The following is a 14,562-nucleotide window of genomic DNA, read 5'->3' on the forward strand; positions in this document are numbered from 1 at the left end:
CTTCTGCTGGACGCCCACCCAAAACTCCAAGGTTATCTTTCAAGATAACTCTGACTGAGAACTGCCTCGTTCCTGGACTGATCACTGCGCAGCACCCTGACTGACGTACCTGTAATCCCTGAACTGATTACACTTGACATGCACAACTTACTGTGTTCCATACGCTGGCCTGCAAAGACTCAGGTCCCAGACTGTGGTTGAATCAAGCACCTGACTGGCATTGGCCAATGCTGGGGATTGATCCTTGACCCCATTAAGAACTGTTCCCCTCAGACATGGCCAGTTGGTTGTGTCACATGCAGTGTGTTGTGCTGTGTTAGCTTTAGGCAAAGCCCAGTTCTCTGAACCATAACAAGGTGCCAGCCTCTTTTCTGTGTTTGAACAGCAATGCAGGATACAGAGGGGTAGCAACCTCCAAGTAAACACAAAGTGAGCCAGTCCTAAGAAAGCAAAGCAAAAAGCACTTTTATCCAGATGCATGAATTGTGTGTGTGCCGTTGCATGGAAAGCAACCTGGCAGAAGCATGCAAGTCATAAATCTTCCTCAGCTCCAAAGTGAAGTCCCACAGGGCTGAAGTGGTGTCAGAATTGGACGAAGAGCAGCCATGATGATGCTCTGAGGCTGGTTGTTCAATGATGCCAACTTGCTTGAAGGAAGGGTAGGGAAAGATATTGTCCATGGACCATGCAGGTAATGATGTAGACAGAGTTGTCTGAAGGCCTGGAGAACCTGATGAGGTGCAAGTACCCAGTAACAGCTCTGAATTTCATGTTAGGAATTGGCAGCCATTTTAATTTCTCAGGAAAGGAGAGCTGTATATAAATGAGGGAAGTTAGCTAAAAATGAGATGTAAGTACATGGAAATAAGTTCACCATAAACAAGATTAAAAAATAATCATTTAAAGCTTGAATGGAAAATGAGAATCTGAATTTTCCATTCTTGTCATATTTTCTGCCCAATACATTGGTCTTTGCTCATTATATAATTAGCAACTGTTCTGTCATTCATATTGAAGGATTCCAGTGTCTTTCTTCCAGTGCTGACCTAGGTGGTTGCTAGTGTCCTCTGCAGCACACCTGTAACCAGGACCTTCAGGTTCCTGTCACAGAATCGAATATCATCTTCCCTTTCTTCACCATGGTCAAGTTCATCATCATCACACACCCATCTTTCTGTCAGTCACAATTCAAAATATTCAGTTAGCACAGCTGCAAGCCTAAGTTACATCTCACACTCCGAACATAATGATGGAGAAGAAACACCATTACTTAGTCTCATGGTCACAGCTATAAGCTCTGGTACTGACACTGAATGTGCTTTGGAGGACAGCTTAGATTTGGGATTAACGCATGGTAAGGTAGCAAGCATCAGGTTGGGGGATCAACTGTAGTGTAGGTGCCTGCTTGTTGGAATGCAAGATCCAAGCATAGTAAGTGATTCAGATGCCATTTTAGACCCAAAACGATCTGATTCTGAGCAACTGGATGGTGCCAGTTAAGTATGCAACTGTTAGCCTGTTATGTTTGCAGTCTGCTCGCATCTGGATAAGGTCACTTGAAAACTGCAACTGAAACAAAATCAGAAATGTAGAAAGGAACTGTTCTGAAAATATGCTTTTCACGATCAAAAATGTTGGGAGCTTTCACTTCAAATTTTTAATATTGTGCAGTCAGTGATCTGAGAAGGTGCTGAATAGGCAAAACTGTTCAGCTTAGCACTGATCTTTTGCCTGTTCCAACTTGCCATGCTAACTCAGTGAAACTATTATTGCACTGGGTGTACAAATGTATGTATAGTTCTTTCATTGCAGATCTGTAGCCCTGCACAGGTTTAAAATGATCTTGTGTTGTTAATGTATAGATTTGTAAAGCACACAAAGAGAGCATTTGGTGTTTCATGTCTATACCAGCTCCCTGTAAGAGCTAGTCCTACGCCCCTGCATTTCTAAGATCTTTAAAAACAAATCAATACATTTTTGAAAATTAAGCTTGAATCTGTTTCCACTACCCTATCAGGCTGTACCCTCCAGTTCATAACAATCAGCTGAGCAAAAATTAGAGTGTATTTTTAAAGTAGTGTAGCGTGAACTTTGTGTTGACAGTGATGTTTCACACAAATAAATTAGATTTACATTTTCGCAGTAATGAGATCATTAACTCGTTTTCGTTAAGTCCATTTTAAGGTAAATTCTGTAAGAGCTAGTAGATCTGGTTAGTATTTGGGATTGTTTAAGTTCTGCGTGAGACTATCACAATGCCAAGCAGCTACTGCAATCACTTTGTGCTGGATTTGCACATTACTGTGACCTTTACATACACCTATTAAACTGTCCAGTCCAAAACTCCTAGCACAGTAAGTTTTCAAAACATTCGGAAAATGTTGTTGCGACATTTATGCTCAAAGCTGCCATGTATTGTCTTTTATTTGCAAGCATGAATGTGAAAAGACTGAGAAGATTCCTATCGAAGGAGAGTCCATTTTCAGTGTGTTACTTATTCATGTGTTTTCGTGGTAGGCGGAATCAATTGTATTGATTTTTGCATTTTATTCACTCCATACTCCGGCTAATCGCAGCAGCAGTAGGATGGTGCTAGATGTGAAGGCTTTCAGCACTTGCAAACAAAGGGCACTATCAAGAAACTCAAACTTGTCTGATAAAATCTGTGTATGTAATGTTTTAAAATGAGAGTCATGACAAGCAGTCAGTGTTAATTGGTGAAAGTGTTTAAAGATTTACAGTATATTAAGTGGAATCTCATGAGGATCCGTGCCTGCACCAAAAAAGCACTCCAAAACTTGCTATATGCTAACTTGTCATTACTTGTTTTCGCAGTCAGTTTTCATACTTTTTTGTTATTGCAGGATGATTTTCAGCAGTGTGTTGCTGTTCATTGAGAAAATAATCTATTGCTTTTTGTCAGCTAAGGTGTTAGAACTTAGCAGTGAGGTTGATGTGGCCAGCGTAGCAAACCTTTGGCCATTGTTTGTAGTTTACTGCATGAGGCTGCACCATTTAATACTGGATTATTTGTTTCTGTGTGTGTCGCTTTAAAAATGTCCAGGGCTCTGTAGAGCCACTGAACTTGGGTGTAGCTAGCGCACGCTGCAATCCAAGTTGAAAAGCCATTTTGTGGTCCTCTTCTCCCCTGTTGAATGAAAGTACATGGAATGCATGCCAGTTGCTTTAAGTTAGCTTGATATGAAGGACTTAAATAACAACAATTTCAGTCAGGTATGTATGTTCCTCAACCTTTACTTGTTTGCTGTGTAATATTCAGATAGGATGCATCTTTGAACAATGACTAATCAGATTTGTTTGGGGTGGGGGGGGGGTTGGTTGTGTCGTTGGGGGGGGCTCTTCCTTATCTCACTAGGTGGCAGTGTACGACTACATCTGGAATGATGAGCACATCACACACCCGTCCTGTAGCTGTGCATTGCAGGAGTGTAATCAAACCTCTGGATCAGAAGCTGGCTGTAGAGAGATCACCACTCATGTGTCAATCTACATCGTATACCTCAGTGGCTTGCAAGAGCTGTACAGGCATTTCCTTCGCCTGCCTGATGGTGCCATTGTTGAGGTATTTAAAAGAAAATATATTTTATAGCCTTGTTTAAGGGTTGTTACAAACTGGGACATTAACCGATTAAGCCTAGAATGTGATGTGTGCATTTAGATGTGGCATGGTTTAACCAGACGTGTCTTTATTTATTTTCTCCCTGCACTGGCACAACATGACAAAATATAATTTGCATGAAAATAGGATGGTTGTCAAGCGACTGAAGTCAAACTCAGTTCTTATGAGCTCAAAAGAATATTTCTAGCAACCTACATTGTAGTTTGCCACCATTTATCTTCATTTTTTTTTACTGAGCTGTAATGTGTTCGCATTGATTCTCTTTTCTTCCAAATTGTCATCAGTTTTGTGTTACACTTTTATTACAGTCGATGAAATGCTGTGACATTGTTTCACCCAGCAGGCTACAGTAAAATGTTTTATCATGTGCAGTAAAATGCTGGTAATTTGTAACTTGTATTTTATGATGAGGAAAATGTATGAAATTCATTGTCCAATTGCCAAATAAGTATTTCTTGATATTCATTCAGTCCTGGAAGTAAAAGTTTAAGAAAAGAGGCGCCTCTGTCAATTTACAAGGTATGGATATGGAGAATATTAATTGCACCCATGACTTCCATTTCAGTGACCTGATTTAAAAAAAGAAAATATTGTGTTAAATAGCACCTTTCACAGGCTTAAGATATCACAAAGATCTTCATAGCCAATTCCATCACTCTGTAGTGTAGTCACTATTGTAATACTGCAAATATACTCAGCAAGCTCCCACAATGTGGGAATCATAGAAATGTTCAACATAGGATTTGCTGTGGGCTATTAAGTCCATGCTACATCTTTTGAAAGAAGGTCCAAACTTATAAAGTGTAGCAAGAAGAATCATGCTGGCCCTCAACTATTTACAAATCATCTCAATGACAGTCTAAGGGGCCAAATGTATGGTTGCTAATTTTGCCTGCAACACAAAGATAAGTAGGAAGGTAAGTTGTAAGAGCACGTAAAGTGTCTAAAAAAGGGTATAGACATGAACAATGATTGGGCAAATGGAGAGACCTCTTATTTTTAAACAGTCTGCCTTAGTTTTTGTCTCTCCCGCAAGAATAAACATTCTTCCAGTATCCACCTTTTCAAGTGCCCTAAGGGTCTTATATGTTTCAATAAAATTATTTCACATTCTTCACAACTATAAGAGCTAAAAACCACATCTGCTAACCCCTGCTTCAAAAGATAAGCCCTTCTTCACAGGAGTAAGTGCAATAGTGTAGTAGTATTGTCTCTACCTCTGGCCCAAAAGTCACTGAGTCAGGTTCCATATTAAGACTTGATGGCTGCAGAAGATGTGCCATAATGCATCCAAATGTATCGATTATCAAGTTGTAAATCTCTCTGATATGGCTATTATTGGCATCTAAGCTGGAGGATTTCCAGTCTGGTTTCATTTGTAAATAGAATTCATTTCCCCAAAGAGCATCAGAGCTGGGTCATTACATGTATTCAAGGCAGAGTTAGATGTTTTGATTTTAATGGACAAGGGAGTCAAGGATTTTGGGGACAAACAAGAAAGCACATTTAAGACCACAAGCAGATCAGCCATGAAAGTCTTGAATGGCAGAACAAGCTGGAAGGGACAAGGGGCCAGATCCTCCTCCTACTTTTGATATTTCTATGGTCAGTTAATATTACTGCTGTGGCTCAAAGAATAACTGTTGCATTTGAGTCTGATGGTTGGAAATTCAGGCCACACTTAAGCTCAAAAAGCAAGGCTGATGTTCCCTGAGACTGCTGAATGATGCTGTTTTTCAGAGGTGATGTTAAAATGAGGCCTTCCCTCTCAAGAGAATGTAAAAGATCCCATGGTGCTATTTTGAATAGCATGGGTATTATTCCTCAAATCCTGCCCAATATTTATGCCTCAATCAACATGACAAAAATAAATGATCGGGTCATTATTGTGTTTGCAGAAACTTGCTGAAACAAATGGATTGTCAGTGTTTCCTACCTTACAATGTATTTGATTGGCTGTAAAGCACTTTAAGCTCAAGGTTGTGAAAGGTTCCGTATAAACGTAAGTCTTTCTTTCATTTAGTCTTTCCTCACAACTTGTTTCACCACTAAGTATTTGTCTAATTCTCTTTTGAAGGCTACAGTTGAATTTAACATCCTACTGGACTTTATCTATACATTGTGTGAAGAAATATGTTCCGCATGTTGCCTTTGGTTCTTTTGCCAGTCATCTGACATCTGGTTCTTGATGCTTCACCAATTGGTAACAGCTTCTTTACTGACTCCACAAAATGTTTAGGCATTTAAATACCGCTACCAATTCTTCTTGTAGCCTTCTCTGCTGTGAACAACCCTTGTTTCTCCAGTCTGTCCATGTAACTGTAATCCCTTCTCCCTGAAACCATTTCAGTTAATGTCTTATGTACCTTAACTAGAGCACACTGGGTCCTTCCTTTAAGTGGGTTGCTCAGCTTTGGACAGGACAGTCCATCTCAAGACAGACTAGTATTTTATCTTTTGTTTAAATATAGGTACATGGGGTGTGTAAATCCCTGGCAAGGGTTGCATTTATTAACTTTATTATTATTATTATTTATCATTATCATCCCAAATTTGCTAAAGAAGTTGGTGGTGTGCTGCCTTCTTGAGCAGCTACAATCCATGGGGTGAAGGGTACAGTACTATTTGGAAGGGAGTTAAAGGTTTTTGAGCTCCAAATAGTACTGTACCCCTACCACAAGGATTGTAGCTGTTCAAAAAGACAGCACACCACCACCTTCTTTAGCAAATTAGGGATGGTAATGATAAATAATAATAACAGAGAATGGCGATAGTTCCGAGAGAGGATGTTATGTTACTTAGAGAGGAACTTGCAGGTAGTGATATTCCCATGTGTCTGCTGCTTTTCAGTAGGAATGCACAGAAGCAGTCTATTTGGCCCCTCAAGCCTGTTCTGCCGTTCAGTAAGATCATAGCTGATCTGTTTGTGTTTTTAATTCCACATTCCCATCTACCTCCGATAACTTGTCCTTTTGGGTGTAGAAGTCAGGGATTTGGAATCTGCTATTGAAGGAGCCTTGGTCAATTACTGCAATGCAACTAGTAGATGGTACATGCTGTTGCTGCTGTGCATTGGTGGTGAGGGGAGTAAATGTTAAAGGAAGTGAATGTGGTGCCAGTGAAGCAAACTGCTTTAGTGTTGAGCCTCATGAATGTGGTTGGAACTGCATCCATCCAGGCAAGTGGAGCCTTAAAGAGGGTGGACAGACTATTAGGATCAGGAGGTGAGCTGCTTGCCACAGGATTCCTCATCTCTGGCTTGCATTTGTAGCCCCTGTACTTATATGGCCAGACAAGGTCAGTTTCTGTTGATGGTAAGCCCAGTTTGTTGATAGTGGGGGATTCAGTGATAGTAACACCATTCAATGCAGAGGGGAAATGATTTGAATTTCTCCTGTTGGATATGGTCATAGCCTGGCATTTGGGTGATGCCCGACCTCATGGTTTTTGTATTTCATGCCTGTGTTGCTAAAACCCAGGACCCCATATACTTTAACTGATTTGTGTACCTATCCTGCCCAATATTGGCTCTAATACTTTGGGAAAGAGCTATGTGAGCATTTTGTATGAGTGCAGAGATTCACTTAATTAGTTTAAACGTCTGAGCACATGTGCTAACTTGAAGGAATCCTTATGGCCTGTGTGGGAACTTTCGGTTTCTGCAGCTCCTGTGACATGGAGGGACATTGGCTCTGTCACCCGCTGAGCTGTGTGACCCTCTGTGCCTCTCTGTTTTTATGGAGAGGTCCTCAATTTAATGCAAGTATGAAAATGAAATGCTACAGCTGCGGGAAACTTGAAATAAGAAGGAAAGATGATGAAAACTTTGAGCCGCATCAGTGGAGAGAGAAACAGTTCTGACCTTGACCCAAAACCTTAACCCTGTTTCACTCCACAGCGGCTGCCCTAACCTGCTGAACTTCTCGAGCATTTTTTGTTTTTATTTCTTCAGTTTAACATCTCATCCAGAAGGCAGAATTTCCAACACTGCACTCGTGCATTTAGCCAGAATTTTGTGAAAATGAATTGGAATTTGAACTCATGACCTTTGCAGTTACAGTGTTCCCAACTGATTCACAGCTGGTATCACGACTTCATGTAGCAATGAGGATCACTGGTGAGCTCTGCAAGTTGAGGGAAACAGCAGAGTAGATTTAGCCACCCGGCGCAGTTCCAGATTAGAATTTAAATGGAAGACTAGGGCAATACAAACCACAAAGCTAAAAGGAGAGGCTGGATGGGATGTTTTTCACTGGAACGTGGGAGGTTGAGAGGTGACCATTATTGAGGTTTTGAAAATAATGAGGGGTACAGATAAACTGAATGGAGGGTGTCTTTTACCTAGGATAGGAGATTCCAAGACGGGGGCATATTTTTAAGTTGAGAGGAGAAAGACCTACAGAAGACATGAAGGGTAATTTTTAACACAGTGGTTTGTGAGTGAAATGAACTGCCAGAGAAAGTGCTGGATGTAGGTGCAGTTACAACGTTTAAAAGACATTTAGGTAAGTACATGAATAAGAATTCTTTGGAGGGACATGGGCCAAGCTCAGGCAAGTGGGACTGGTTTAGTTTGGATTATAGTCAGCATGAAGTGGTTGGACCGAGTGTCCTGTTACTGTGCTGTATGACCCCATGGTTCTAATCAAATTCAAATGTGTTCAAACAGGAGTGAAAATGTGCACTGGAAGGAGTGGGTGGTGATAGGGACGTGCTGGGGTTGAAGTGGGGGCCCTAAATTGGAGGTGATAGGTTTCCTTATTACATTCCATTTCAATAGTAAAACATTTTCCAGCAAAATGCACAGTAAGGTAAACTGAGAACGGGGTTCTTTATAGTTGGAGGAAGTGTTCTCTCAATCTGAAACTTAAAGATTTAAAGCTATGACAAGTCTCAGGTGTTTACCATGCCAAGACCGCTGGTAGCTGCCGAATCAAGTTTATTTTCCCTAGTGTTTTATGGGAGTTTTGACATGTCAAACTCACTTTTATAGAACTGGCACCTGCTGATGTGTTATCTTGATCATACTGTAGTATAATTGGAAAAACCTGGTCTAATATTGATGGAACTCTGCTTCTTATTATGTTATACAGTAAAATTATTATGGATTCATCACAGATTTGGCAAAACCATCTAAAAATCTGCATTCCAGTTTCCGAATAAAAATAGAGGAATGGGAATCGACCATTCAGCCCTCAAGCCTGCATTCCATTGATATTTTGGCTGATCAGTATCTACCCATTCACCTGCCTTGCCTTCATGTACCTTTATAACTTTGCCTAGAAACAAAAATGACCTCACATTTCAAATTATTAACTGCATGAGTACCTGTAACTTGTTGTGGGAGAACATTCCATACTTTTATCACCCTGTTTTTGAAAACTATTTCCCAGGAATAGCCTGGGTCTAATATTCCACTGGTATCTCCTTTTCCCTGATTTCTGCAGCATTTGAAAAATTTCCTTAATCACTTTTTGTTCAAAATCTTAAAGCGTAATCAAATTACTGTCTCCATCTTTTATGTTCCAACAGAATACAAGCCATGTTAATGTAAGTGCTCCCTGCCTAGGAATGGACATACTAATGGAGGAATCTAGAACTAGGCGATGCAATTTCAAACTAAAGGGCCTTTCATTTAAAGGAATGAGGAATGTCTTCTGTCACAGGGTTATCAATGTTTGGTATTCTCATCCCCATTGAGAAGTGGAGGCTGCATCATTGAATCTATACAAGACTGTGTCAGACAAATTATTGATTGAAAAGAGAGTCACAGGTTGTGGGGAACAGGAAGTTAAGGTTATTTCAGATTGGCCATGATCTTATTGAATGATGGAGCAGGCTTGAGGGGCTGAATGGCCTACTCCTGCTCCTATATTCTATGTTCTTTGATCTCGCTGATTTTCCGCTCTGACAAGTCTTGTTAAATGCTTTTCAGTGCCTTAGAATTATTGCAATCTAACGAACAACTGCTGTCCCTTGGTTAGCACACACCCAACATACATGCATGTTGACAAAGAATATTAATTATTTAAGCGTCTCGCCCTGACTCCTTCAAACTCAGCACATCTGGGTGCACCCCTGAGGAATAACGTCTGCCAGACTACTCAGCCTTAGAATTTTCAGTCTGATTTGAATGCTGTTACCCTTTAATTTTCATAGACTTTCTCAAACTATGTTTCTTTTGCCAGCTCACCCATCAAATTCAAAATGTTGGGCTTAGCATATGCCGGTAGTATTGACAGCAAAGAATTCTGGGAGGTCATATGGTAGTGACATCCTGCATGAACCATTCTGCACCTGCTGCCATCAAACTGACCAGTCAGAAAATCCACCCTCACGTTGTCCTGAACCTATGTGCCATTTGAACAGTAGACACACTTTTTGTTATCAAATTGGTTGTCAGTCTTTGATCATGTTTTCATTTCTCCTTTCATTTTTTTCTCTCTCAGAGCTTCTAGCAGCAACATCTTGAAAATTACCTTGCATTCCTGGAGACAGCATGGCAGTCTGGGAGGGTTGGCAACCCTGTGTATCAGCAATGTCGTACCTTGAAGGATTTACCCTTTAGCACATCACATCTTAGTTCAATCACTTCTCATAGCAAAGCAAGAAAAAGCCCCCTCATTCTAGACTGCCCAAATAGAGGAAATAGCCTCTCAGTTTTTGCTCTGTCAAGTGTGAGAGAAAGGCTGACAGAACCAGATGAAGATTCAATTTTGAATTAGTACCAAGGATACATAAAATCCTGGCAAAAATAAATTACAAGTAGCCACTTGTGAAGCATGAACAGTGTTTGCTTTTACTGGAATTCAAGCAATGAAGTAAAACATACTTAGAAGATGTTGTACATTGTTTTTGTGTTGATGAGAATGAATTACCTTTATGGCAGGGTCTCAGGGTCTCACTTTAACAAAAATATAAACAGAAAGTGCTGGAAAAACTCAGAAGGCCTGACAGCATCTGGAGAGAGAGAAACAATTAATGTATTGAGTCCAATGGCGCTTCCTCAAAACTGAAAAAGGCTGGAAAATGATGTTTTTTATGGTGCTCTCAAAGTGGAGGGAGGAGTTGAACAGATGCCATGGATGCCCAGTGCAAAAGCAATGGGAGTGTTAATGGTAGTAAAGGAGAGATTGGGATGCAAAATATGTGTCAATAATCAGCGTGAGTAATGGAAAATTGGTTAGCTGTGTTAAGAGCGAAGCCATGCAAACAAGGCACAGGTGTGGAATATAATCAAAGTGGAAGATACGTTCACGTTCTGAAGATCATGAACTCAACATTGAGTTCTGAAGGCTGTAAAGTGCCGAGGTAATAAAAGTGCTGTTCCTCCTGCGTAGGTTGAACTTGCTGGAACACTATTATTATTGTAGCGTAAATGTCGAACACTTGCTGCAGTGTTCTAGTGAGACATAATGCAATTGAGAGGAACAACACCTCATTTTCCATTGAGGCACTTAACGGTCTTCAAGATGTGAGTTCAACAATTTCAAACAATAAATGTTGCCCTCCAAATTGATTATCATTCCCACACATATGGGATGAAGAGAATGGGATGTGTATAAAAAAAAACTTCTTTTATAATTAAATAAATAACTCAGAAAAAGAAGAAACATTTTCAGAGAAGGAAGGGCAAAAACATAGAATAGGTACTGTTGAACTATTAATGTGGCCAGAGGAGAAGAAATGAATACTGAATGAAACCAATAACCAGAAATATGATTCTATGGGGAGATAACACAAAGTTGCTTATGTTGGAAGCAGGTTTTGAACATGTGTAGGGAAATATTTGTATAAATGTCATTTCAGTGAACCCTTTAAGTTTCAGTATGAGCAAGATATGTAGAATGTGTACTTGTAATTCAGACATGTGATGTGTGTCTTCAGCAGTTTGCTGTGCAACACTGAGAGGCTATCGTGCATCAAGGCTTCAGTAAACATCAGAAACTGTATCCTGTTTTATTTATGGCTGTCTGACTTTTCTTCTGTCTTGGCTTGGCCAGGATCTTGTATTGGATTAGTCCACCACATAGGAACACAGTAGTGCCATGGTCTGCCATTGCTTTCTGCAGGATGGCTGGCCAGGAAACTCTCCCACACTTGCTGACTGCCATCAGGCATACTAGAAGGATTGATAGTCTGGTAACAAACATGCTTGGCCTCATTATGAACACAACTCCTTTGACCAATGAGACCTGGTGTGTTGGACTCGAACCTTGAGCTTTTGGCACAGAGGCAGGAAGGCTGTCAGTGTAGTACACAGCTTCCCATGTTCTCACCATGAGGGAAATGTAACAGTGAATGTATGACACATGTCAATATTATGGCTTGACAAAGACAATTCAATCATCCTCATTTTTTCTGTCTGTTACATGTTCACCTTTTTATAGGAAATACAAATATATTAATCCCCTAGATTGTGCAACTGCTCTTAGTAAAAGTGTTGAAAGTGAGGCATTGACAAACATTTGGGATAAAAATATTTGTTCAAAATGGATATCAACATTGTAAATGTATCAGTGAGAATGGTTGTTCAGTATTAGTGCTAAAATCGCAAACTTTCTTTTAGGATGTATCCATGCTTTCATAAGAAATACAGACAGGAAACATTTGTAAACATATTTATGATGCTGCTTGTACTACTGTAGAATCTTCTTATCCTCTGTGTTAAAAATTCATTTCTCAAGTGAACCATTGGCACTGCTGTAGACAAATAACTTCATAGGAAAGAACTCTAATTCTCTTTAATATTTTATCCTTCAGACTGTCTCTCTAATATATGAATTGTGATGATAACATCGAGCATCCAGATTGGAGGAACTTAGTGAAGCTGACAGTTTGAGGAAGTCAAATTAACATGGGCATTTGAAACGACAAGCTCACCCAGGCATGGCCAAGATAAATGACTTTCTACTGATGTTAATTCACTTCTTTGACATGGTCAGATGTTCCAGCTCCTCCCTGCCAATTCCCCTGTGGCCAATCTGCAGCGATAATCAGGACTGAAAAATAAAAACTCATTCAACATATATGGACAGAATGCATCCTCCTCCGGGAAATTGGGGACTAATTTAAAAGTGGTCTGTCTATTACTCACCAGAAAAATGCATGGTTGACTGAGGAAAGTTGAGGGTATAGGGCAGCGTGGTGGCCGAGTCATTAGCATTATTGTCTCACAGCACCAGAAATCCAGGCTCGATTCCAGACTTGGGCAACTTTTTGGAGTTTGCACATTCTTTTCATGTCTGTGCGGGTTTCCTTTGGATGGTCCAGTTTTCTCCCACAGCCCAAAGATGTGTGCATTGGCCATGCTTTAAAAATTGCTCCATAGTGTTCAGGAATGTGCAGGCTAGCTGGATTTGCCATGATAATTATGGACCTAAGGTGGTGGGGTGAGTCGGGGTGAGATTCTCTTCGGAGTGTTGCTGCAGACTTGATGGGCCAAATGGCTTCTTACTGCACTGTAGGGATTCTGTGGAGCACTTACGGCTTCATTTGCTGCAGTCATCAACTGCATGTATCTGGACAAGAAACACACCCCCTTATTTGAGGTGGAAGGCTGCTTCAGGATGACAATCTAAGCTCAACACCAGTTATAAGATCCTGATAACTGATTTCTTGGTACAGATAGGCAGAATGAGATCTTAACAGTGGTTCTTTAAAGAGACTGAAGGTAGCTGCTGCAGAAAGGGTCCAAAATTGCTGTCAACTTTTACTAAGCCATCAAAGTCTGTGATTAACTCAGGGGCTCACATGGAAGCAGACTAATATTTTCCCTTCCATCAACCATTGGTGCTGAAATGTGGGAAGAGGATGATTCTGATTAGAGAGTTTTGAATATAGATTTGTAAGAAAGGTGGACAGGAATCTGGCAGGATTTAAAAGAAAGGTAAGTTGGACGTAGCCAGCTATACAGAAGATTCAAGAGTCAATCATGCTTGTTTGAGGAATAAAGTGATGATGGCAATTTTTTAAAGGAGAGGAGTGGAATCATTTTTAATGTGTCATCGACCACAAGATAAGGAAAGGTTCAGTCATTTTGCAAAAATGGGGCCTGACCTTCAAGCTGAGCTCATGGTGGGAGGTTAGGGGAGAAGTTAGCGCTTTTCGAGTTAGGACTTGGGGGGTAGGTTGGGGGGTGGGGGTGAGGGTGGCGTTTGACATGTGAGCAAAGGGAATTAGAGCAAAGGCAGGAGGCAGCTAAATGACAAGTTTAATGACAAAGCAGTCCATAAAGATTTGATAATTGGTGAATGGAATGTGGAGGGAGCAGAGATATTGGTTGGTAGTTGAAATGAGAAACTGTGGTCATTTTTGAATTGCAGTGTTACCCTGAAATAGTTAATGAGTTGACAGACAAGAGAGAGGTCCATTGTGTGGAGGCATACTGGAGGGAATGATTAGGATGGGTTAAAGCTTCTGGGGAAAGGGACACCAAAACAAGTCATCCTTTGAGAAGGTAGGAACTGCAGCTGCTGGAGAATATGAGATAACAAGGTGTAGAGCTGGATGAACACAGCAGGCCAAGCAGCATCAGAGGAGCAGGAAGGCTGACGTTTCGGGCCTAGACCCTTCTTCAGAATTTCTTCAGATTTCTGAAGAAAGGTCAATGCCTGAAACGTCAGCCTTCCTGCTTCTCTGAGGTTGCTTGGCCTGCTGTGTTCATCTAGCTCTACACATTGTTATATCTGATCCTTTGAGAAGTTGAGCAGAACAGCAATGGCAATAGAAGGATTTTGGAAAACTGAGACCAAACACTCAGAAGTGGTGACGTTGAAAGTAACAGACCTTCAAGACAACTCATTTTCCAGGGATTCCAGCCAAAGGAATTGAGTAAGAAAAGCAATCAGTGTTGGACACGAGGTCAGAAATGGAGAAGGACTGAGATATTAAAATGTGAGGCTGGATGAACACAGCAGGCC

The 14,562-nt window shown here is 40.6% G+C and overlaps 1 protein-coding gene across 1 annotated transcript in view; it reads left to right on the forward strand.

The window, feature by feature from the left end:
- The window catches only part of ofcc1 (orofacial cleft 1 candidate 1), a 319,195-nt gene that overhangs the window by 263,852 nt on the left and 40,781 nt on the right, over positions 1 to 14,562 (forward strand). The window contains exon 21 of the mRNA XM_059646341.1: positions 3,377 to 3,583. Within this exon, the coding sequence (XP_059502324.1) occupies positions 3,377 to 3,583 (207 nt within the window). The remainder of the gene's footprint in view (positions 1 to 3,376; positions 3,584 to 14,562) is intronic.

Source organism: Stegostoma tigrinum, chromosome 5 (genome assembly GCF_030684315.1).
Source record: "Stegostoma tigrinum isolate sSteTig4 chromosome 5, sSteTig4.hap1, whole genome shotgun sequence".
NCBI lineage: Eukaryota > Metazoa > Chordata > Chondrichthyes > Orectolobiformes > Stegostomatidae > Stegostoma > Stegostoma tigrinum.